General features: G+C 36.1%; 2 protein-coding genes and 1 pseudogene across 4 annotated transcripts in view; 1 reads left to right on the top strand and 2 right to left on the bottom strand.

Annotated features, from left to right (window-relative positions):
* SGCG (sarcoglycan gamma) overlaps positions 1-26,162 on the top strand; it is a 454,763-nt gene that overhangs the window by 205,074 nt on the left and 223,527 nt on the right. The window lies entirely within an intron of this gene.
* The window catches only part of PDS5B (PDS5 cohesin associated factor B), a 197,835-nt gene that overhangs the window by 65,188 nt on the left and 106,485 nt on the right, over positions 1-26,162 (bottom strand). For all 3 annotated transcript variants that reach the window (XM_066234440.1, XM_066234439.1, XM_066234438.1), the window contains exons 14-19: positions 21,879-21,960; positions 20,374-20,422; positions 18,005-18,144; positions 15,719-15,834; positions 14,164-14,269; positions 11,575-11,735 (exon numbers count right to left, since the gene is read on the bottom strand). In XM_066234440.1, the coding sequence (XP_066090537.1) occupies positions 11,575-11,735; positions 14,164-14,269; positions 15,719-15,834; positions 18,005-18,144; positions 20,374-20,422; positions 21,879-21,960 (654 nt within the window). The remainder of the gene's footprint in view (positions 1-11,574; positions 11,736-14,163; positions 14,270-15,718; positions 15,835-18,004; positions 18,145-20,373; positions 20,423-21,878; positions 21,961-26,162) is intronic.
* On the bottom strand, positions 6,137-9,045 carry LOC136308338 (mitotic spindle assembly checkpoint protein MAD2A pseudogene; annotated as a pseudogene).

Raw genomic sequence — 26,162 nt, 5'->3', positions numbered from 1 at the left:
GTCCCTCTGTCTCTGTTACAAAAAAAATTTAAGAAAGTATTTATCCTGCCTTTTCTAAATAAATTTAACATTGGAGAATCAAAGAACGATAAGAAAGTTCTTTATAAAAGTATTCAGCTAACAGTGATAAAGAATTGTCAGAATAAAATATACCACTGAATACTAAGTAGTATTGTCTGCTAATATCTTAAAAAGAGCAGTAACTAGAAATGATGTGCCTCCTAGAAGAGCATTCTAATACCTATAAAGTGGTCCTGCAACAAAAAAAAGTGGAGCTGGGTCCAATCGGGCATCCAGCTTTAATTATCACTTTACAGAAAATATAAGGAACTGTTAAAATATGCCAAGTAAACTCTGCAAGTGAGACAACCTGGTTTCTTTCTCAAACATAGGAGAGAAAGAGAACTGGAGGGGGAGCCCAGTAACTATTAAAACCTCACTTGGACCCTGATTCAAACAACAAACTATTAAAAAAAATTACTATACTTTTGAGAAGACTGGATATTATTAAAATTAAGCAACTGTTAACTGTGTTTGTGATAATGATATTGTGATTAATTTTTAAGAGTTCTTATATTTTAGATACTTGAATGTATAGATGAAATTATATTAGTAAGTCTGGGGTTGGCTTTCAAATATAAAAAGAACAGGGGAAGTTGAGTAGAATTATAAATTCAACAAAAGTGGCTATAAGTTATTCATATATAAACTGGTTAGTGATACAAGCGAGTCCATCAAAATCTACTTCTCTCTCTCTATATATATATATATATATTAAAATTTCAATAAGATATGTAGAAAACAATTAGAGTCTCATTATCCTTTTGGTCTATGGGTCTATCTGTGAAATGAAAAATTATTATTGGCTGGTTACTTTGACAACTAAACTCCCTAGGTAAAACCTGTCTTCTTGTAAATCAGATTTTATGATATGAACATCCATAATCTTTTCTTAATAATCTAGAGAAAAATGACAGATTACACACAAGTAAGAAGCAACTCTGGTTGAAAATTTTTAAAATAGTATAAAATAACAAATTTATATAACTCATTATCAAAAAATAATATTACCAAAAAATGGGCAGAAAATGTGGAGTTTTTCTCCAAGGAAGACATACTCATGGCCATCAGATATAAGAAAAGATGCTCAACATCACTAATCATCAGGGGAATGGAAATGAAAAACCACCATGAGATACCACTTCATACCTGTCAGAACAGCTATTGTCAAAAAAGTGAAAAAATAACAGGTGTTGGTAAGGTTGTAGAGAAAAGGGAACCCTCAGGAATTGTTCATGGGAAAGCAAATTGGTATAGCTGCTATGGAAAACAGTAGGGAGTTTCCTCAAAAAACTAAAAATATGCCCAACCAGCCAGTGGCACAGTGGACAGAGCATTGGCCTGGAAAACTGAGGACCCGGATTTGAAACCCTGAGGTCGTCAGTTTGAGTCCAGGTTGCCAGCTTGAGTGTTGGATCAAAGATATGACCCCATGGTCACTGGCTTGAGCCCAAAGGTCACTGGCTTGAGCAAGGGTTACAGGCCTACCTAGAGACCCCAGGTCAAGGCAAATAAGAGAAAGCAATCAATGAACAACTAAGGTGTCACAACTATGAAGTGATGCTTCTCATCTCTCTCCCTTCCTATCTGCCTATCCCTGTCTATCCCGCTGTCTCTCTGGCAAAAAAAAAGGGGGGGGGGCAACAAACCCACTAAAAGTAGATATATTACATGTCTTGGCAGTACTATTCTGGGTATTTATCCAAAGAAAACAAAAACATAATTTCAAGTAGATATATGCACCCCTCTGTTCATTGCAATATATAGTATTTAAAATAGCCAAGTTGGGCCTGGCTGGTTGGCTCAGTGGTAGAGCGTCGGCCTGACATGCAGGAGTCACAGGTTCAATTCCTGGCCAGGGCACACAGGAGAGGCGTCCACCTGCTTCTCCACCCCTCCCCCTCTTCTTCCTCTCTGTCTCTCTCTTCCCCTCCCGCAGCCAGGGCTCCATTGGAGCAAAGCTGGCCCGGGCGCTGAGGATGGCTCTGTGGCCTCTGCCTCAGGCGCTAGAATGGCTCTGGTTGCAACAGAGCGACGCCCCAGATGGGCAGAGCATCACCCCCTGGTGGGCATGCTGAGTGGATCCTGGTTGGGCGCATGCGGGAGTCTGTCTGACTGCCTCCCTGTTTCCAACTTCAGAAAAATACAAAAAAAAAAAAAAAAAAAAAGAGAGTGAAAGATAAAATAGCCAAGTTATGGTAACCAAAGTGTCTATCAATAGATAAATGAATAAAGATGATGTGGTGTGTACAAACACACAAATAGAATATTACTCAACAATAAAAAGGAATGGAATCCTGCTATTTGTGGCAACACAGATAGACCTAGAGCAGGGGTCCCCAAACTATGGTCCACGGGCCGCATGTGGCCCCGAGGCCATTTATCCACCCCCGCCGCATTTCCAGAAGGAGCACTTCTTTCATTGGTGGTCAGTGAGAGGAGCATAGTTCCCATTGAAATACTGGTCAGTTTGTTGTTTAAATTTACTTGTTCTTTATTTTAAATATTGTATTTGTTCCCGTTTTGTTTTTTTACTTTAAAATAAAGTATGTGCAGTGTGCATTGGGATTTGTTCATAGTTTTTTTTATAGTCCAGCCCTCCAACAGTCTGAGGGACAGTGAACTGGCCCCCTGTGTAAAAAGTTTGGGGATCTCTGACCTAGAGGGTATTATGCTAAGTGAAATAAGAAAAAGAGACAATGTATGAATTCACTTTTATGTGGAATTTTTTTAAAAATCCAAACAAAACAAAACCAGACCCATAGAAACAAAGTAATGCTTGCCAGAGGGGGGGGGGGGGGTGAGTGGAAGAACGGCCGAAAAGGCAAACGGGAATATAATCAATAACAGTATGAAAACTGCACAGTAACACACACTTACTAGAGTTCGGGCAGTGAGAACATACTAGGCATACAAATATCTATTCACTGTAACGTACACCAGAAACTAATATAATACTTCATAACTATAGTTGTTTTTTTTATTTATTCATTTTTATTAGAGAAAGAGGGGAGAGAGAGAGATAGAGAGAGAGAACAGGGGGAGGAGCAGGAAGCATCAACTCCCATATGTGCCTTGACCAGGCAAGCCCAGGGTTTTGAATCGCGACCTCAGCATTCCAGGTCGACGCTTTATCCACTGCGCCACCAAAGGTCAGGCCTATAACTATACTTTAAAAAAGTAGCATGAGAAGTTATAAGCTCATGCAATGTTTCCTTTAGTCATATAAACAGAAATAAACCAAAACAATAAAGAGAAATAGTTTTCAAGAATTCTCAAGTACCAGTCTTAATAAAATGTATGGACCTTTTGACTACTTCCCTATTAATAAACTTTTATTAAAAGGAATCCTTTATTCCCTCATTAAATTCAAATTCAAGTTTTTCCTCCATGGTGATGATCATATATGTGCAGGAAATACAAACAAAACTGAAAAATATATTAAAACCAGTAAAGAAAAAAACCAAATTCTACTACCTTAAAACCACTTTTAACATTTTGAACATACTTCTAAAATTTCTCTATACATATGTATGTATATTAAATAAATAACAATAAAAATACTATTTGGAACCTTTTTCACCCAACAATGTTGCAGAAATCTCCTATGTCACACATTACTCTTTTAACAGTCACATACCGTATTTCTCCATGTATAAGATGCTCCCATGTATAAGACACACCTTAATTTTGGGGCCCAAAATTTGAAAAGAAAAATGTATTACATAAAGTTATTGAACTCAAGTTTTATTCATCATAAAATTCATACAACTCCTCCCACTGTCAAAACTCCCATCCATTAGCTTGTCCTCTTCTGTGTCTGATGACAAATCACAAAAGCGTGAAATGCAAGTAAAAAAATATACAACCACTGTATAAGGTCACCCAGGTTTTAGACTCCAAAATTTTCAAAAAACGGTGTGTCTTATACATGGGGAAATACCGTAGTTCTCTAGTGGATAGTTATAACTCAACTGACCTAACCAATCTCTACTGATGAGCAGAGATGTTCTTTTTATTCTTTATTTAAACCTTAGCAATGAAACCACAAACATCCCTGTGCTAATTACTTAACTACTATCACTAAGCATTAAGCCTACCTATCTTATAGCCTGCTCTGAGATCCAGAGCTATAAATCGGCAAATTGCATTTCCCAGACTTCCTCAAGAACTGTCTTCCTGTTAAGTTCTTCTAAAGGCACTAGAACTTCTTTAGGTATTCTGTGCAATAGTTTCACTGCCATTCCCACCCCCACCCTCACAACAGCCAGGCGACCCCTACTCACAGTTGGCTGATGTTGACAAGGCTCTTCTACCCAATGAGCAATTCTTAACACCACTTCTTTCCTATTGTTCCTTCAAACATCTGTATTAATTACTTTATATTTAAAATACATAGTATAATTTTATTTCTCTGACTGGACATTGAACCATAAAACCATTATGTAGACATCTTTTCTAAATACCTCTGGGATGAGTTCTTAGCATAAAACAGCAATGTTATAGACTTACATACATTTTAAGTTGGTTGTATTAACAACCCAGAAAAACTACATGAATGTATACTCCAAACAAGAGAGTGTCACTAGAATGCTAGCTAGTCCTGTGTGAGTGTTTTTATTTTCCTCCATTAATATTAGCAGACATAGATGTACTTTCTTGATTTGGAGGCTGAAAGTTTCCTATTGCGAAGTTCCTGTTCATTCCCTTTGCTAGCATTCTGTGAGATGTTTCTATTATTTCTTTAAGAGTCTTTATACAGTACAAATATTGATCTTCTGTAAGTCACATGTATATGTTGAAAATAGTTTCCAGCATACCACTTGTGTTTTAACTTATTTTATGAGTTTTGCTTTTTCTAAATATTATTCTGCCTCACTAAAATATGAGGGCACTCTCCTATTTATTTCCACATCCTTAATACCTTGTACAGTGCAGGCTCTATAAATAATTTTTCAATAAATGAATTTTTAAAACTCCAATCCATCAATATTTCCTTTCTGACAGAGAAGTATCTGGTCCCCCACCCAAGGGAGTTACAGAAATATATGAGTTACTAATACTTTAATTCATTTTATATATTTAAATCTTAGATAATTTATCTTTGACTCATCTGAAATATACGTAAAATCAAGACACAGTCTGTATTTTTGTTTTCAAAATAGCCTGCTGGTGATCCAAACTTTTCCTAATTCACCCGACTACTCTAGGATTGCAAATTTCTTGTATACTTTACACCTCTAGTTCTTCTCATTTTTTACTCCTATAGTATTTTCTAAATGGCTGTTAGTGGTATATAAGGAAAGATTTGAATTTTTACAAACTTTGGCTACCTTGTTTTTACGTAGTTTTTCAATTAATTAGTTAAGATCTTCCAAAAAAACCTGTAACTTTGCTTCCTCCTTTCCAATACTTTAATCTCTTATTTACTTTTAAACAAATATTTTTATTTATCATTTAACTCTTAAAGCTTGATTTTATAAAACACAAAAAGACATGAGGCCTGTATCACCAGAAATTAAACATTAAAAACAGCAATAGCTTGTAAATGTAAATTATATACATTAAAATCAAATAATTGAATATTTTTCCAACATGGAAACTATACAAATAAAATAAATGGTGAAAGGACCTTATATATAATATATGTAATATTTTGGTATTGTGGATTATTAGTTATGTTAGGACCTAAAGAGTCTGCACGCTCACTTCTTTTGCTGTGTTTCATATTTACCCATATTCTGAGTCAAACAACTTGACCAAAAGGTCTGACTTAAAAGGCAGTTAGCTTTAGAGCAAAAGTTTCTTCATCTAGAGTTACCACCTTCAAAGGAATTGGCATTACAGTGCTGGTGTAATCTGCTGGTTCCTTTTTGAAGAGTGTGCAAAAAATTATGTCAACCCTATGGAAAGTCAAACAGGAAAAAATGGAACAATTGTGCACAGTTCAATCAAGTATAATGTCAAGTTTTCCCCATATAAAAATGAATTATATAGTTCATATAACATGAACTATAGATGACTTGGTTTCAGGAAATGGACATTTGAGAAGGACATTATTGTTCCTTTCTCATCATTAGGCACCGGCAGGGATTTTGCAGGCCACCATGCTGTTTACTTTGTAGATTACAGCAGTGAAAGAATGCAGACGGACTTGCTCAGAATTGGTCATGAACTGTGGTCCCAACTCTTCCCACTTTTCAAGTACAACCAAATCTTTGTATAGAAGAGCAGATCAAATGATCAGGAAAATTCCAACAGTGGTAGCAATGTCATTTAGCTGTAATATGTTTGATCACTGAGTGGATTTCACCTTTGAGAGCTTTCTGAGACTTTTCTCACTTTGGCAGTCTTGTCACACTCAATAACAAATTGCCATCTTTCAAGGACCTCACCATTTTCAATATTTGAGATAATTTCTACCAGTTTCTGAACTGAACACTTGTATAACCAATCTTTTAGTTGTCCCACTACATTATTTAGGTATTTCATGAGCTCAGGATCAGCAGTTACTGAAAGGAAGGTCCATATTTCTGCACTCAAGTAAAGGTTTCACATGGATAACTGAAAAGCTGACATAAAATGCTGTTGATGCCAAACGAGAACTCACCCCGATTTCAGCACTCCCCTGCAGGATGATTCCCTGCTCCTGGGAGAGCTGCTGCACCCTGGTACCATGGCCCACGGTTCACAGCCACAGTGCATGCCCACCACACACATGGACACCACAGGGCTCCACGACAGCTACCTGCCTTTACTCTCTTATGTAATTATAATAGCTAGTGCTTTCAGAACAATGTTAAATCATGACAGTATATTTTCTCATCTGGGTCCTGACTTTACTTGGGAGGCTTCTACTGGTTTACTATATGATGATGCCTACTGATTATAAATAGACTGATGTTTTAAATCAGAGTCCTTTCAACATATATCAAAATGAACTAGTATGTTCCTTTCCCCTTTTACTCACTTATATAATAAATTGTAACATGAATATTAGGTTTACTAATAACAACTCTCTTGTATTCCTGGAATAAACCACATCTGGCCATAGTATGATAACTGTTTTACTGTAATCGACTATTTGTTAGTATTTTACTTGTAATTTTAGCATCAATATTTGTTAAGATTTGTCTTCATTTTCTCTTGGGGGTGGGGATTTAGTATTCCTGCTAGTTATCTTGGCTTTATAAAATGTGATATGCTCTTTTTCCCTCACTATGTTCTGAATAATTAAGAGAATCAGAATTCCTGGTTTCCTATAGATTTGAAATAATCTCTTTAATACACAACTTTTATTGATACTTTTTATTAGAGTTTTCCTATTTTTTTATAATTATAGCCAATTATGTTTTCCTTCATTCTTCTTGAGCCCATTTTAATTTATATCCTTCTTAAAAAAAAAAAAATCAAGTTTCCAAATATCTGAAGCACAGATATAGCCACATTTAAAACTTAAGTACTGAAAGTAAAATAATAAAAAAACGTATCACAGATAGAGAAATATGATGAAAAAAGCTGGAGTTAGGGGCATAAGCAAAACTAAATGCAAAGGGAAAAAGAATACACACACACACACACACACACACACACACACGTAACACATTTTCTGAATCCTTCTATCCTAAAGAACATTCTTCATTTACCCCTAAACAACCTTGGCTAGTTAGGAAATTCTTTAGTTATATTCTTGTCCATCAAAACTCCTTAGTTGTTGAAGTTTGGAAATCTTACTTGGTTGAAAAGAAACACACCAGCCTCATTACTTTTCTGTTGTGTGTGACCTACTCCCCCCCCCCCCATTCCTTTGATGTTTGTGAAATCACTAAAAATTTAATAAATTCTATCAGAATATTTTCCTAAAATATGAACTTTTCTTCATCTCTAGATTCATGTTTTTATTCATTCTAAACAAGTTACATTATTTTTTTGAATATTTTGCACTTCCCATTATTGTTTTCTTCCCCATAGAAACCAATTATAGCTTTTCACTGTCTGCTATTCATTCTCTTAAACTGCCTTTATCTCTTTGCCCACTAATCTCCACATTCTATGCAATTTCCTCAGGTTTAATCTCTAGCTTTGCAGTAACAATTTCTATATTTACTTTACTCCTTGCTGCTTGTAATAAATTATATTCTGCAAGGCAAATGTTTCAGCTCTTCCTTATCCTTAGCTCTGCCACCTCCCTTTTTGTATATTATCTTATTTTTCTACCCCCAGATGTCATCACAGCTTAACTTTCTTGGCAGTTTAGAACTGTCTAAATTTTATTATTTCCCTAGAAGAATTAAATTCTTTCAAATAGTATTTATCAGCTACTTTTATAAATGCTAAAATATCTGCATAAGTTTCATGTTTGTTAATTAATCTGTATTCTGTTAATTCATCTTTGAATAACAAAAATTCTCTCTGGATCTGCCATTTAAACAAAAGTGAAGATGGTGCCTCCCTGATGACTGTACATTGGACATTTCTCTTAAAAAATTTACAATGAGTTCCAAACTTGCTTAATTAGCTGGCTAAGAAGCATAGAGGAGGGAGTTGGGAATAACGGTAGTGAGCTCTGCTTATCTCTGTGTAATTTCTCTCTAGGACTGCTGAAAGTCTTCCAGTGGGGAGAGCTGGCTCCACTTGATGATGGTTATACCCAATGCTATCAAGCGACTCTCAATTTTGCGGTGAGTCAGACTCCAAAACAGGCTGAGTCAGAATGAAACTCATAAACTCACCATCATATTTGTTCAGAGGGTCAACATATAATTTTTTCTGTTCCTGCAAAGTTGGTAATAACTTTGGCTTCATAATTTCACTCTAATCTTTGCTCCTTCTTTTATGAAAAACAGGTCAGCCCAAAGAAAAACAGTCTGACCACACAGGCTCTCCCTTTAATTCTAGCACAGCTGAAACTAGGTTTTCCATATTTCTTCCAGACTGCCGTATCTCAATCCTAAATCGGCAAAAGACAAAACACCTGCTATACATTCCTTTATACAGAAATTACCTAACACCAATTTTCTAGGCTTATCTAACACCAATTTGTCTTTGTTGCAGCTTCTACTTAAATACATTTTTCAGTTGGTTCTTTTAAATTATTTTGGTAAATTCAAGGGAAATGATTTAATCAACATTCACTCAACTCTATTATTTTTCCTCAAAATCAACGCACCCAAATTAAAATATAAAATCTAAAATTTAAAATATAAAATCTGCATTCCTATTTTATCTCCTGGAAAACATATACTGTGAGTTACAGTATTTTTCGCTCCATAAGACGCACTCCCCCCCCCAAGTGGAGGAGAAAATGCCCATGCGTCTTATGGAGCAAAAAATATGGTATTTTATTAAATATTTTAAATATACCATTTGGTTCAGAATCTTTTTTTTCTTATTTTCCTCCTTAAAACTCTAGGTGTGTCTTATGGTCAGGTGTGTCTTATGGAGCAAAAATTACAGCACTTCATTGAGAACAGTATATGCAAACAGCAGGTACTCAGACACCTGAAATCTACTCCACATATAACTATATCCCACCAAATAACTAAGTACTTCAGTTCCAAAATACAGCAGCATATGTTTCAAAATACCCTTCTGTGTTCTAAATGCCCACATTTCAACCTTGATTTTGTAGTTCTATAAATATATCAAATACTTTTTTAATATAAAAGGTACTAGGAAAGACAGTCTAGAATAAAAATAACCTCCAATATATAAAGCAAACTAAAATATGTTCAAAGCTCTAATTAAGAAAGGAAATGTGCCATAATACATATAGTTCCATAGGTATTGCAGACAAACAGGCCTTATTTCAAATCTTGACTCTGCTGCTTGCTAGAAAAATGAGCTAGAACCATTTACCTTAAGAGTACAGTAGATTCCTCATCAGAAAGATGAAGCTACTTCCCTCTACTTTAATGAAGTGTTACAAGTGCTAAATGAGATAGTACACTAAGTGAACATTCTGTAAATGGTATATAGTTATATATAGCTTGCTTACACATACGTACATAAATACGTGTGTGTGTGTGTGTGTGTGTGTGTATAAAATGTGTCTGCATGTATTTCTCTACTCTGATCTCTGATGATCTGGAGAGAAAACGACAGCACCATTCCAAGTGGAAATTCATTTTCTGAGCTCCCTTAAAAATTAAGAAGTCAGTCCTAAACCATAAGTTTCTTACTCTTGTCAAGCAGAATACTGTTACAAAATTCTGGTATGTTTCAATTAGCATTTAATTAATGCCTTTTCCCTATTTAACAATAGTTTCTAAAATTAATTTCACATGAACAGACAGGAATAATAAAAAATATCACGGAGGCTCTTAAGAGCCTGTCCACAATCTACTTCTAAGGAAAAGGAGCACAGGCATTTCTTCAACATAAAGAAACGTGCTACACAAATCACAACTAACCCAACAGTGACGAAGCCAGAAGTAATGAGGTAAAGGCAAAACTAGCCATCAATGACTACGACAGTAGCAGGACCAAATGCAGATATGATATGCTCTCCAGGCACAGGAAGGAGAGAGGCAAGTAAAGTAAGCAGGGATCCATAAAGAATGAGGACTTAATTCTTGAACTCTTACAGAACCTTGACCAATAATTGGCCACTCTTAGAGATCCCTAGCATAACAGTGCAATTTCCAATTCTTAGAAATACAGTATTGGAACACACACACACACACACAAAGAAAGCATACTGATAAGATGACTATTCCATACATCCCTGCTTTCCTGTGACAAATAAAGCATTGCTTTTGAAAACTTTTGATCCAATATTCTTAACCATAAAGAAGAGTGAATAGTACAATGGAAAGTCCTACTGAAATTCCTTTGGAATTTCCCACTCACCCTTAAATTCACATAAAATGTTTATTTGTACCACAGTATAACAAAGGACTATTTTATTATAAAATGGGCCTGACCAGGCGGTGGCGCAGTAGATAGAGCATCGGACTGGGATGTGGAGGACCCAGGTTCAAGACTCTGAGGTCGCCAGCTTGAGCGCGGGCTCATCTGGTTTGAGCAAAAGCTCACCAGCTTGGACCCAAGGTCGCTGGCTTGAGCAAGGGGTTACTCAATCTACTGAAGGCCCGCGGTCAAGGCACATATGAGATGGCAGTCAATGAACAACTAAGTTGTCGTAATACGCAACGAAAAACTAATGATTGATGCTTTTCATCTCTCCGTTCCTGTCTGTCTGTCGCTGTCTATCCCTCTCTATGTCTCTGTAAAAAAAAAAAAGGCTCTAACATTGTTTTCATTAAAATCTTTAAGCAAAATCAATGCTTCAGAAAGAAATGGCATGTGTACCCAATACTTTCATGAACATTCTGAAAAACCAATCAATGTTTTCTCCCAGAAAATGAGAATCCAAATCAAATAGTATGGACTTAAAATAACCTAAACAATACTGTCTCAAAGTCTAAAAGATTCCAATTATTGGATAATTAAAAAAAATAGTAAATTATTTTTCTATGTTCCAGAATATTTATCAGAATAAACTCAACTCACGATCTGATGTGTGGGAAATCCTCTTCAATTTTGCTTCCTGTGTTTTTGAAAATTTGGAGTGCAGCTTCTGCTACTTTCTCATCATCCATTTTTAGACAAGCCAGAAGGGACTCAAAGGTTTCAGCCGAATGAAACGAGATGGGATGTGTAAATGAGAGGACCTAAAAGTGAGTCATAAAAACGATATATATACCCTGTTCATCTCTACAAATAAATCCAAACTGTTACATATTAGAAATACAAGTCAAAGATAAAAATAATTCTCCTAAGAAGGAAAGCACTATAAATAAAACTTAAAACATGCTCAAATATATAACAGAAATATTCCTGTGTAAGACTGTATAATCTAAAGAACTCATTCCTTTCAAAATTTTTGAAAAAAAAAAAAGCAATCCAAGGAAGTAAAACACCACATAGTAAAAAGATATTGTAAGGTTATAATAATTAAGTCAACACGGTAGTAACATCAGAAGAAACAGAAAACAGAAAAAAAAAAGCAATAGACCCTGGCATATATAAATTAAACAGAATGCAATAAATTACAAAGAAGGTAACAGAAGATAAATGAGAATGAATGAGATTTTAATTTTTAAAAATTTATTTTATCCTTAAAATTTTTTTTGATTTATTTAGAGAAAGGAAGAGGAGAGAGAAAAAGAGGAAGAGAGTGTGAAACGCTGATTTGTTGCTCCACTTATTTATGCATTCATTGATTGATTTTTGTATGTGCCATGACAGGGAATGAACCTGCAACCTTGGCGTATAGAGACAATGCTCTAACTTACTGAGCTATCCAGCTAGGGCTGGATGAGATTTTTAATAAATAGTCCTTGTAAAACTGGGTAGTTATTTAGAGAAGATCAAATAACACCACCCCCAAAATATACAGTTTCAAAATAAATTTCAAATAGGTTATGTCTCAGATGAAAACAAAAACAAAACTGAAAATTATGGCATTTTTAAAGCTTAACTATAATCAAATGTGGAATGTAAAAAACAAGCAAGTAATAGAAAAAGATATTATATATAATGCCATATTTTAAGATTCAGAAGCAAGCAACATAAGCAATGTAGTTTGGAGATGTATACACAGACAGGGATAAGAAAGAGAACAATACATCCAAAATTCAGAACAATTACACATGGGGAATGTGCGTGGGGGAAAAATCATGGAAATCCAACAGTGTTGATAATACTGTTTAAATTAGGATTCTATTTATTTTGCAATGGTATTCATTTTATTAATATACTTTACTTACTTTATACTTAAATAGAATATATTTTTAAATATACCAAATACATCCTAAAAAAACCAGCAAATGAAATAAAAAAAAGCTCACATTTAAATGAGCCAAAAAACAAACAAATAAAAAAACTCAAAAGACTGAGATGTCAGGAGAAAATGAACAAAGGATAAGAATAATAAATTCACCATTGGGAAAACAGTGATAATTAATATTAAAAGGTGTACTTCACTAGTAATAAGTATACAAATTAAAAGACTATTTCTGCTTATCAGATAAGAAAATTTCTTAAAATTTTACAATATTCCATATTTGTGAAGACATGAGTTAGCACCTCAATACACTGTTAATGAAGTTATAAACGGTACAAAAATTTGTTTCAAAAAATTTCACTCTTTTATCTATGAATTTTGAAAATGGTTATTCTCTTTGAACTAGTAATACCCTTCTAGCATTCAAAAAAATATTAGCAAGAGATGTTCAATATAATCTCAGTAGTAATACTAGAAATAAAATTAAAAATATCTAAATATTCAGCAATAGTAAAATGCTGGAAGCACCATGACACTCCAAAAGTAGCTGAATCATCATTTCAAAAAATGTTTATTATTTTTACTATGAGCCAAACACTGTACTAAAACATTTACATACATGATTTAATTAGTCCCCAGCAAGGTAACTACTATTATTATTGCCATCTGTTACAGATGAGGAAGCAGAAGCAAATTAACTTGCCCAAAAGCATGCAGCTGCTAAATGGTGGCCAAAAATCAGATGTTTTAACACTCACATTGTCTTAAAATGTTTATAATTTAATAAGAAAAAAGTCAAGATATAAAATTATGTATTTAGTCTGACCTCAACTATATAAAAATGTGCGTTTTTAAAGATTAAAAGGAATAAAAGAAACTAATATTTATGTATGATAGGTTTATGTTTTTGTTCTTTATAATTTTATACTTTCTAAGTTGTCAAGAATTAACCAATATTTTTGTAATCAGTATAAGGCAGCAGCAGTACATTAGCTAACAAAATAAAAGATAAAATAGAATTTTAGGAAGAATTTGTCTCCTTCTGGGGTAGGGCTAACACCTTCTTTACTTATGAAAACTTCAAATTATAACCTACCATTTAAGTATAATTAATACTAAGCTACAATATACAAGTTAATTGAAAATATTTAGCTTATCTATTAGAATATGCAATTTCTAAACTACCTTAAACAATTGAGAAAATTTTACTTTAGGTTCTATAAACTTAAGAAGCAAATCACAAGAATAAGAAATATAAACGGTATACTATATATGTTTAACAGTTATCAATGTGGACACTTAAGCATAGTTACCTTAAGCAGCTCAAGACCTGCCCTGATGGCTTGATCAGTTGGAACACCCTCATCTTCATCATCCGCTGTCCCATCAATTGATTTGTTCACTTGCTTAATTAGAGCACTAAAGTATAACCAAAATAATGTCATTTAAAACGGTCAAAGAACACTAATTTTTAATATTTTATCTATAGCTCACAATGAAACCATATACATACTTGGTTTCTCAAACATTACAGCAAAACAAAAACTGTAATATTTTAAGATGCTTCTTTTCAAAAACAGTATTTTCTTTGTCCATTCAAATGAGGTAAAAAAATGTGATTTGCTTTACTATCTATACTTTTATTCTTGTATTTTTCACAAAAGGCCTATGCCCAAACACAAGAATGACAGATGTTTTTAATTATAAAAAATTCATTACTGTTCCAATAAATAGAATATATACTGAAATAAATAAATTACAATATTAAGTACTTTCAAAACATTTATCAAGTATTACTGCATCAGATACTCTTGTAAGAAACAGACACACACGCCTGCTGTTGAAAGGTGTAAAAATACCTAGGTAACAGATATACAATAAGGCATCACTAGAACATGAGACTAGATTAAAAATAATTTTTTAATTTTTTTCTAAAAACAAGCTTATTTTTAAAATAAGCATTTGTAAATATATTATCAATTATCTAAAATAATTATTCACACTGATAGGTATTTTTCAAAATTTTCTGTTAACAAACTACAAGGTTTAGTCTAGCACCTCGCTCAGAGAAGTAATCCACAGTCAGTTTCACATTAAACTAAATTCGCCTTGATTTTTTACAAAAATTGTTTGCCATGTCCAAATAAGCAGCACACCCTTTCCACCTCCTTGAAAACCAGCTCACTTCATTTTTTCCAAGGTATTACTATTTCTTCATTATTTGGATCTGAACACTGACACCTGTTACCCTTCCTCATCTTTTTTCCCCATTTTCAGTAAGATGAACAATTTTTTAGGTTGTTCTTTTAAAACCTTTCTCAGATATGTCCTTCCTTTTCCTACACTACCACCATCCACAAGTATAACCATGCCTTAGTAGTCTATCTCTTCTCCCTCCCCTTTCTGTTCTGGTTGTTTTAGAAATAACATCTTCAGTTTTCAAATTACCTGTGAAAAAACATCATATTCTTCTTTATAACATGTTCACCTAGTGTTCTTTTCCTGAAGGTATATTACAATTTGTTTGTATTCCCTAAATATATGAAAGCTAACAAAAAATAGAAATTCCTGATATACTGATAACAAGAGAAAAACTAGGTTTGTATTGATAATTTCTCACACAAATTAAAATATTTCAAATTAAAATAATAAAAACTATATATACACAGATGAGTGTGTATACATATACACATACATATATGAATATATATATATCAGATATATACAGATGACTATAAAACCATTACATATATACATAAGTCTATACAGATGAGTGCCTTCGTATAGTAGGTGCTCAGTAGTGATTGACTGACTAAAGTATGAAAAAATGAATAGATAAGAAAATTTAACATTTTTACATACAAATACCTGATAGATTCAGTGTCTATGTGCACAGGTGCTATTCTCTCCAAGAGAAACTTGATCATTTCCAGGAAAGGATTTGTAGGCTGTTTGGGGTTGCCCAACTTCTTAGTTATTTCACGCTGTAATGTAGATTTTTAAAAAATATTTCAAAGGTACATATAAATAATTACATTAAAACATTAAGAACCTACCATAATTAAAACCATATAGTACTGGTGACAGAAGAGATGAATCAACAGAAATTGAACAAGTCCAGAAAACAGATTAAGAATTTAGCGTATATCAGCCCTGGCCGGTTGGCTCAGTGGTGGAGCGTTGGCCTGGTGTGCAGGAGTCCTGGGTTCGATTCCCGGCCAGGGCACACAGGAGAAGCGCCCATCTGCTTCTCCACCCCTCCCCCACTCCTTCCTCTCTGTCTCTCTCTTCCTCTCCCGCAGCCGAGGCTCCATTGGAGCAAAGATGGCCCGGGTGCTGAGGATGGCTCTGTAGCCTCTGCCTCAAGTGCTAGAATGGCTCTGGATGCAACAGAGCAACACCCCAGAGGGGCAGAACATCACCCCCTGGTGGGCGTGCTGGGCGGATCCCGGTCGGGCGCATGCGGGAGTCTGTCTGACTGCCTCCCCGCTTCGGAAAAATGGAAAAAAAAAAAAAAAAAAGAATTTAGCGTATAAGAGAAGTAACATTTCAAGTAGGAAAAAGAATATTCAGTATATTATATGGAAATAACTGAAAACACATTTAGAATAAAAACAGAAATAGACTCTTATCTTATACTTAACACCAAAAATATTCCAACAGGATAAAAACAATTACAATAAAACCAAGTGCTCAGCAAAACACAACAGGAGAGCTTGTTGAACTACAGATTCGTGAACCTCACTGTAAAGATTTCCAGTTAGTCCGTCTGGGATGGAGCCAAGAATTATTTTTCTGAAAAGAGCCTCTTAGAAGATACAAGGTAACAGATTTAAAAAATATTTTCATTGACTTGTAAAAGAATGGGATTTCATAAGTAGAATACCAAAGGCAAAATCCTTGATGAGACTGCTGACAGACTCAGCTAGATAAAAATAAAGTTATGGCTAGGCTATATACCTGAAACTAATACAAAACAATACTGAATGTAAACTGTAATTGAAAAATAAATTTTATTTTATTTTATTTTTTGTATTTTTCTGAAGTTGGAAATGGGGAGGCAGTCAGACAGACTCCCGCATGCGCCCGACCGGGATCTGCCCAGCATGCCCACCAGGGGGCGATGCTCTGCCCATCTGGGGCGTTGCTCTGTTGCATCCAGAGCTACTGTAGCGCCTGAGGCAGAGGCCACAGAGCCATCCTCAGCACCCAGGTCAACTTTGCTCCAATGGAGCCTTGGCAGCGGGAGGGGAAGAGAGAGAGAGAGAGGAAGGAGAGGGGGAGGGGTGGAGAAGCAGATGGGCGCTTCTCCTGTGTGCCCTGGCCGGGAATCGAACCTGGAACTTCTGCACGCCAGGGCAACGCTCTACCACTGAGCCAACCAGCCAGGGCCGAAAATATTATAGCATGTTAGGGACATAATAAATTAAAGAAAATTATTTGTGACTTAACATAAAATGCCATGACAAACTAACAAATCAGTAAGATAAAGACAAATATTCTGGATATTTAGGAAAAGATTAAAAACAAAAAAGAAATATGTAAAAAAAGAATTATGAATGGCTAATACATCCAAAAAAAAAATGGCCAGATGACTAGCAAATACAAATCTTATAAAAATAACTGTTTTTGTTTGAGTTTTGCTTGTTTCCAACAGTGAAACTAGCTAATACTGAATTTATTTTAAAGAAATAATCAAGATTGTGTAAAATTATGTAGCCATAAAAATATTAAACTGTTCTTTAATCAAAAATTAGGGAAAAAAGTCTAAATGTGTAACGGATGAACAGTTCAATAAATTATGGTAAATATATTCAATGATATGTGATACTGTTATTGAATAATACTATAAAAGGCTAATTAATAAAAATAAGTAAAATGCACAAAGCTATATATATATACTATGTTCTCATTTTGGAAGGATATACACCATAATAAATATAAAAAGAAATTGTCTTTATAGAGGTATTATATAAATACTGCTCAGAAAAGTTAGAGGATATTTCAAAATGAATATGAAGCAATAAAATATACCCTAATTTTTGTAGTTTACTTGTATTGCTATTTTACACAAAGAATTTAAATTTATAAAAGGGGAAAGAAAGAGTTTGGGGGTTTCTTCAAACATTAGCTCTTCTAAATTTTTCTCCTTACCACACAACCTTCAGCTTGTTTGCAGGAGCATGTTGGACTAACAAGTACTTCTAACTGCTTCCTTATTTTCTCATCATCTTCTAACACCTGTGTGAATTTCTTCATGAAATCCTGGGCTTTACCAGGATCTGGCAAATTTCCTTAAATTAGATTAAGATTCAATTAAAACAGAATTTAGGAATTTCTCAAAGTAATAAAACATCAACATTTTTCATTATTTTTATTAATCTTAATAATCCTAACTTACATCTATGCAAGGAAAGACTGAACTGGCTATTTTTAAATAACTCTTTGTAATAATTAAGGGCATTAAATGTCAATCAGAACAATACCAGTTTTAATATCCCTCGAGCTTGCTGCATACATTGAAATCTGTAGTAAGAGACCAATATGTTTTACCTTTAAGAAACAATTTTCCTGTACTCTGCTGTTTTATTATTAAACCATCCAGATATGCGCGCGCACACACACAAACTACTGGCACCAACACGTGCTGAGCAGTATGTTCCAGGTGTTGTGGCCGGATATGCCATTACTGCACAAGAGTCCTTGTAGCATCATTAATGAATCTAATGCTACTCTCCTAATACGTCCATGTAGCAGAACATTGATGACAGCTAACAAAATGTTACTAAAATCTTTTTTTTCTGGCTATTTACACATGTTACAAAGAACTGAATAGGATATGTCTAACAGAAATTATAATACAGAACTATGGACTTTAATAAAAGAAATTCAACTGTATCTTAAAATGTAAATACAGTAAATATAGTCTTCAAGTTCATATATAACTTTGCAACTCCATTTAAATCCTTGGCTAGATCAATAAATGAAGTAAGAACAAATTTCCCCCTAAAGGCTTCACTGATAACCTTTCCATGGTTCTATAATGCAAAATACCTACTGCATTGTTTTTGAATAACATTTGGTATGGCAAACGTCATATTACAGCTCCTCCATAATGGAAAGGCATTATATTAAAGGCTGCCTACCACTTAACAAACAAAACAAGATGTGGGTGGAGATTGGGAAGAGGAAAGGAAGAAGGGAGACAGAGAATGAGGGTGGAGAAAACAGCAACAAAAACCTTTATTTCAACATTCCACAAATGTACTTGGCCATGAAATCCTGTTTTCTAACAATACTATTAACTCCTGCAGGACACTAGCATTCCTCAGGACAGAATTTGGGAAATGCTATAAAATAGTTGAAAGAGAATGGATAAGGGGTAAGGGAGGGAGAGAAAGATTATAGGAGATGATGTCCTTTCTTTAGGGGCTGAGGAGATAGTTACATAAAAGCAAGAGCACATTATCACTTGCTTTAAGTTATCCAAAAGTACTAAAACCAAATGTGTTTAATTGTCCAGGACTAAAATATATAATATTTTGGTCTTAAAGCACTATTTATGCTGAAACCCAGTGAATGAAGTCTTCAGTGCTGTAGCATTCCACACACATCTTGGACCACCTGTGTACACTAACCTCCCTTCATTACTACCAGTGGGAGCTCAGCAGCAGCCTGCCTCCAGGTGTTCCTTCCTCCCCCGTTCCCAGGTGATCCTCTGTGGTCTCTGAGGTGGGGTGTTCCTTCCTCCCCCGTCCCCGGGTGATCCTCTGTAGTCTCTGAGGTGGGGTGTTCCTTCCTCCCCCGTCCCTGGGTGATCCTCTGTGGTCTCTGAGGTGGGGTGTTCCTTCCTCCCCCGTCCCCGGGTGATCCTCTGTGGTCTCTGAGGTGGGGTGTTCCTTCCTCCCCCGTCCCCGGGTGATCCTCTGTGGTCTCTGAGGTGGAAGGAACATGAATGTCTGGCAACAGCTACCATTGTCTCTCCCCATTGTCTCTCCTTGGATCAGATAAGGAGATGTGCTACCCAAGCCTGTCTTTACTGTTCAATGCAATTAAGTAACATTTTATTTGAAATCACTGGTAGCAAAAAAGTTAACTTTTTTTCAAAGATGCTCCTTTGAAGTATTAGGAATATTTTTCACTCTAAATTTTGATTCAAAATGAAATCAGCTTCAGACAGTCACATTAGAGCAAGCAACACAAAAGCACCGATGCACTTTTAACAATCAAGCTTATGTAATGAACTGAATTAATTCTCCAAAATAAATCTATGTAAATTCATTATCCAGCTCTTGTTCGTATCAACACACACACAAAATATAAAAATTCTGTGTTATATGCAAAGTAAGTAAAAATCAGGAAAAAGGGGGAAAGCTGAGGCTGGGCTGTCAAAAAACAAATCAATCAAAAACATTTTAGTCTTTTCCTATATTATCAAAGCCTAAAATAGAACACATGAAGAACTTTGACAAAAATGTTTCAACTACACCTAAATTTTACATATAATGTTTGAAATAACTTACTTGTTATAACCATCACTTTTGAAAATATGGCCTTGACACTGGCATCTGTCTGAAAATCACAGAAAAAAATGCAAAGTTAAAATTTCCTAAGCATAAGCTACCAGTGCTGCAGGCCCACGGCCTTGCCAGCAGCCCCTCCTGTGTCACTGCTTAAGCTCCAGATATGCATGAGGACAAGTGGAAGTGACCGCGGACCCCACACTGTCACTCCTCCCTCACCCTGCTACATCAGCCTCCCGAACAAAAAGAGAAAACAGACTGCTGCACTAGCCTTTGGGACACAATAATATTTTGCTTTTCTTTATTACTAAAAGAATAGGGCAGTTCAGTTTACAAAAGGAACAAAATAATCTGAAATGTTGGTTTTGAAGTTTTCACCCTGAACACCCCAAACACCCCCACCAAAAAAGATGAAAAATAAGTTTGTAACTTTGATTGACCTAAGGTGTTCCTAAAATGTTTAAGCCTGAGGATTATAAGGCATAGTCATTAACCTTAAGGTAAAAATGTTAAATAAAGACAATCTAAAAAGATGTCACTGACAGGTACAGTTTCCCCAAGAGTGCTACTTATCTGCTCCATCAGGGTAGCACACCAGTGAGTGAATGTGAGCACCACTGTATTGAATGTAATATACTCTGTAAGGCCACGTGTATAGAAGATGTTTTTAAGAATGTTACTTATGTGTCAGGTAAGATTAAAGTTATTTTAAAAAAGATGTCACTGAACAACTAACAACTGTGTCCAGAGCTATAAACACACTGGGGTGAAGGAAACAAATCAAATAATAAACACACCACCCCTGTTAAGGTGCTTGCTAAGAGCAAGTAAGACAAAGCACATAACAATATGAGTTAAGGCCCAAATATGTGTAATTTAAAGTATCTGAATAAGATTTCTGTTAAATTTGAGAGAAAAGAGGTAGTGCTAGGCTTTCAAGAAGTTGATCCACACGAAAAAGCAAGTCATCAACAAAAATGCAATCCTAGAAATTATAGTCACTTTGAGCAACACTGAGAAAATCAGTTCAGCCAATAAAACTGTGGACTGAGAACATTAAGAATGCCATAATGTTAACTGTAAGTAAAAATATCAACATACCTAACTGTACATATAAAAACTTTCTAAAATCACAAGACTATATTAAGATGAGAGTATTTCAGTGTGGCAAGATAAAAGTATAATGTTACTCTATGACCTATGCTTTCAATAACATTAAGTTATTATTTTGTTTTATTTTTTTAATTTAAAGCTACAAAAAAGAAACCTTAATTCTGACTATACATAAGCACATTCTCTTTCCTGTTGGGTATCACATTTTCCAGATATAATAAACTTCAATTTTTCCATGCAGTTAAGTTTCTTTGAAATTTCAGTGTTCTAAGTCAGAAATCATAGCTTCAGAGTCAGAACTATTTCACTCAGAAATAGTTATTTAACACAGAACAGCAAGATAAAGACAAAACTTAACATTAATGGAAAACGTTTCAATAAATTTAACTTACTTTGGGTTGCTTAATTAAGTCAAGTAAATCCTTTACTTGATGTCTGAGAAGATTTTGACATTTCCACATTTCATTCAATGCTCTGAAAAAATACAAACATAAATTCAAATGCAAAGGGTAAAAAAATCCTTCCAGAATATTCTAGCTATGTTCTTTTTTTTAAGGTTTTAATAACATTCTCACTCACTCATTTATTTACTTATTTGTTTGTTTGTTTTTATTTAGTGAGAGGATGGGAGGCACAGATAGACTCTCACATGTGCCCCAACCAGGATTCATCCAGCAAGCCACTAGGGGCAATGCTCTGCTCATATAGGCCCTTGTTCTGTTGCAAGTGGAGTCAGTTTTTAGCGCCCAACGCAGAGGTCATGGAGCCATTCTCAGCATCTGGCGCCAATTCACTCCAATTGAGCCATGGCTTCAGGAGGAGAAGAGAGAGAGGGAGAGAGAGGGAGAAAGAGAGAGAGGAAGAGAGAAGGAAAGAGAGGGAGAGAGAGAGAGACAGAGAGAGAGGGAGGGGTGAGAGATGGAGGGCTGGAGAAAGAGATGATCACTTCTCCTGTGTGCTCTGACCAGGAATCAAACCTGGGACATCCACACTCTTGGCTGATGCTCTCTACCACTGAGCCAACCAGCCAGGGCCATATGTTACTTTTTTTTTGAAGTTTAAATTACAAAAGGAGATAACAGAGATTGAGGACTAATTAACCTCACAGAAATAAGCAACTTATAATGTATGGAGAAAAAGAGACAACAAATGCAAGAGAAAACATTTGAGGAGATAATATTAATACAAATATCTATGCTCCTTGCTCTTAACCTGAATTCCAGTTCTGTAATGTAAAAAATCTGGTGAGAGCCTGCATATTCTCACATGTGCTATCTGACATTTCAAGAAGACAACTAGTTTCCTCACTAGGGCTTCTCCTTGTTTGCACCAACTTACAAGTTCTCACCAACTCAAAGAAAAAGGCAGATATCATTAGGTTGCAGTCAGAAACTGGTCCAAATGTTGAAGAGAAACGCTTCTCCAACCTTCTGCTCCAAATGAGCTGAAAAACCATGTATGACTGAGTTTAAATCCTGACTCTGTCTCTTAACTACTGTGACTTTGTGAGGTTAACCGACCCATATGGGACACAGTTCAGCATATGTAACACAAGAAAATTATCATTTATATTAGGCATTTGGCAAGCTTTTTCTATAAAAGGTCAGATGAAAAATATTGTTTAAGCTTTGCAGACCATATAATCTCTGTTGAAACAACTCAATTCTGTTTTAGCCTCAAAGCAACCCTAAATACATACTCCTGTGCCTAAAATACAGGTCATATTGAGATGTACATTTCTCCCCTCTACAACCTTTTCCTCAAAATTTCTATGAAAGAGAAGACAAGATGGCGATGGAGTAGGCGGACGTACTAACTTCCACCTCCCAGAACCAAAGTGGATTACAAAATAATTTTAAGAACCATCATCTGGAAAAACCAACTTTGGACTAAACTAAGAGGACTCTTCAACCAAGGAACACTGAAGAAGCCACACTGAGACTGGTAGGAAAAGTGGAAATGCGAAGAGGGCTGCAGAGCTCCCCAGAGCGAACGGCAGCCAGGAGAGACTCATGTGGCGGAAAGTGAGTTTAGCAGAGAGGGGAGGGTCCTGAGACCCAAGAAAAAGCCCCAGTCGGCAACCTCAAATCAAAGCCCAGAAGAGGCATAAGGACAATAATTAGCTGGAAACACAACAGGATACTGTTTGTGAGAAAGGGACGAATTTCTCAGACCCAGGATTCTTCTTAAAGGGACCGTGCAGAAAACCTCTCTCACAACCACCCACCCGGGGCTCCAAGGGATAGGGAGAGAGGAGAGGACCAGAGTAGCAGAAAAAGAGTATAATCTAGGAGGCACAGGGAGAAACATTTTGAGAGACAGCCACCCTAAGCCCTAGGATGAGTCCCTCCCCAAATCTGAAGGGAATATTTCCCCTGGAAACAGCAATATCAGCAAAGGGAAGCAGGACACCAGCCAAACAAGCTCTCCCATGGCACTCAGAGCAGAGCTGCTAAGACGGAGGGAGCTTTCTAGACTACAGTAGTGAGTGTTAGGGTCTGAGCTGCAGCGCCCCCACCCACATGGCTGAGGGCTCCCCAGAGGGCAGGCGGCGGGAAGACGAGGAAGCACGGTTCTGTCGGCAAGGGCGGAAGCCGACTGGCCACCACTGGGTCCAGGTGTGAGCTCAGTCTTGCCCGGCTGGAGAGGAGGGGGCATACCAAAGTGGTCAAGCCCAGCTAGGGACCACCTGCAATCCAGCCTCCAGGGGAAGGGCAGGAGACCCGCCCTTGAGCAAGGGCACAGGAGCACAGCCTTGCCCCGTCCATGGAACCCAGGCTAGTGGCCTGATTTGGGAGCCAAAAGTCCAGAAAAGGCAGAGTCCCACTACTGAGCGTAGGCACACAGTCCTGCCCAGCCTGTGGAGCCAAGGCTTGCAGCTGGCCCACAAGCAGGATCCTCCTGCAAGGACGGGGTGAAGACTGGAATGAAACAGAGATCTGCAGCTGAGCAAATGTGCTCACCCCTGCCCTCAGGGCCGAGCATAACGCCACCTGTAGGGATGGGGCGAAGGCCAAAGCCACCAAGGCTTGTACACACAAGCACATGATCACAGTCACTTCCTTGAAAAAGCGGAAACCACAGCAACAGCCCCAGTGGGCAGGCACCGGCAACGCCCATACCCAAAAGCCCTAGGCAGCAACAGCAGAGGGGGTGGCGGGCCTACAGACAGACCACACCAAGGGAACACAGAAGCCACACCCAGTGGCTTCTTTTAGACAGACAAAATGAGAAGGCAAAGAAATGCAACACAAATGAATCAAGAGACATCCCCAGAAAAGGACCTGAATGAGTCACATATAACCAAATTACCAGATGTAGAGTATAAAATAATGATTGTTAGGATGCTCAAAGATATTAGAACAACAATAGATGGTCATTACGAACACCTAAATAAAGAGATAGCAAACATAAAAAAGGACATTGAAATAATAAAAAAGAATCAGAAATGACAAATACAATATGAGAAATGAAGAACACAATGGAAGGAATTAAAAGCAGGATGTATGAAGCTCAGAATCAAATCAGCGAGTTAGAGGACAAGATAATAAAGGCACAGAAGCAGAGAAGAAAAAAGAAAAGAGACTCAAAAAGTGGAGGAAACTCTAAGACAGCTCTGTGACAACATGAAGAGAAATAACATCCGCATCAAAGGGGTTACTGAAGAAAAAGAGAAAAAACAAGGGATAGAGACTTTGTTCAAACATATCATAGCTGAAAACTTCCCTCAATTATGGCAGGAAAACATCTCACAAGTTCAAGAAGTGCAGAGAACTCCATTAAAGAGAAACCCAAAGAAATCTACACCAAGACACATCATAATTAAAATACCAAAGCTAAGTGATAAAGAGAAAATATTAACAGCTGCTAGAGAAAAAAAGACTATCACATACAAAGGAGCCCCCATAAAGATGACTTCTGACCTCTCAACAGAAACACTTGAAGCCAGAAGGGAATGGCAAAAAATATTCAAAGTGATGCAGAACAAGAGCCTACAACCAAGACTACTTTATCCAGCAAGGCTATAGTTTAAAATTGAAGGAGAAATAAAAAGCTTTCCAGACCAAAAACAAAAACCTCAAGGAATTCACTACAACCAAACCAAGGCTGCAAGAAATGCTAAGGGGCCTATTTAAACAGATCAAAGGAGAAAAAGAATATAGCGAAAGAGGAATACAGTTTTAAAGAATAAAATGGCAATAAACAACTACATATCAATAATAACCTTAAATGTAAATGGTTTAAATGATCCAATCAAAAGACATAGGGTAGCTGCATGGATAAGAAAACAAGAGACACACCTTAAACAAAAAATGCATATAGACTGAAGATAAAAGGATGGAAAAAAATATTTCACGTAAATGGAAATGAAAAAAAAGCTGGGCTAACAAAACTTATATCAGATAAAATGGACTTTAAAACAAAGACTATAGTAAGAGATAAAGAAGGTCACTACATAATGATAAAGGGAGCTATCCAACAGGAAAATATAACCATTATAAATATCTATGCACCTAATATAGGAGCACCTAAATATATAAATAGCAGACTTTGATGGATTTAAAGGGAGAGATCCATAGCAATACTATAATAGTAGGGGATTTCAATACCCCACTAACATCACTAGATAGATCTTCAAGAAAGAAATTAAGAAAGAAACAGCAGACTTAAAGGAC

Source organism: Saccopteryx bilineata, chromosome 6 (assembly GCF_036850765.1).
Source record: "Saccopteryx bilineata isolate mSacBil1 chromosome 6, mSacBil1_pri_phased_curated, whole genome shotgun sequence".
NCBI lineage: Eukaryota > Metazoa > Chordata > Mammalia > Chiroptera > Emballonuridae > Saccopteryx > Saccopteryx bilineata.
This window is presented reverse-complemented; position numbering and strand designations above follow the sequence as displayed.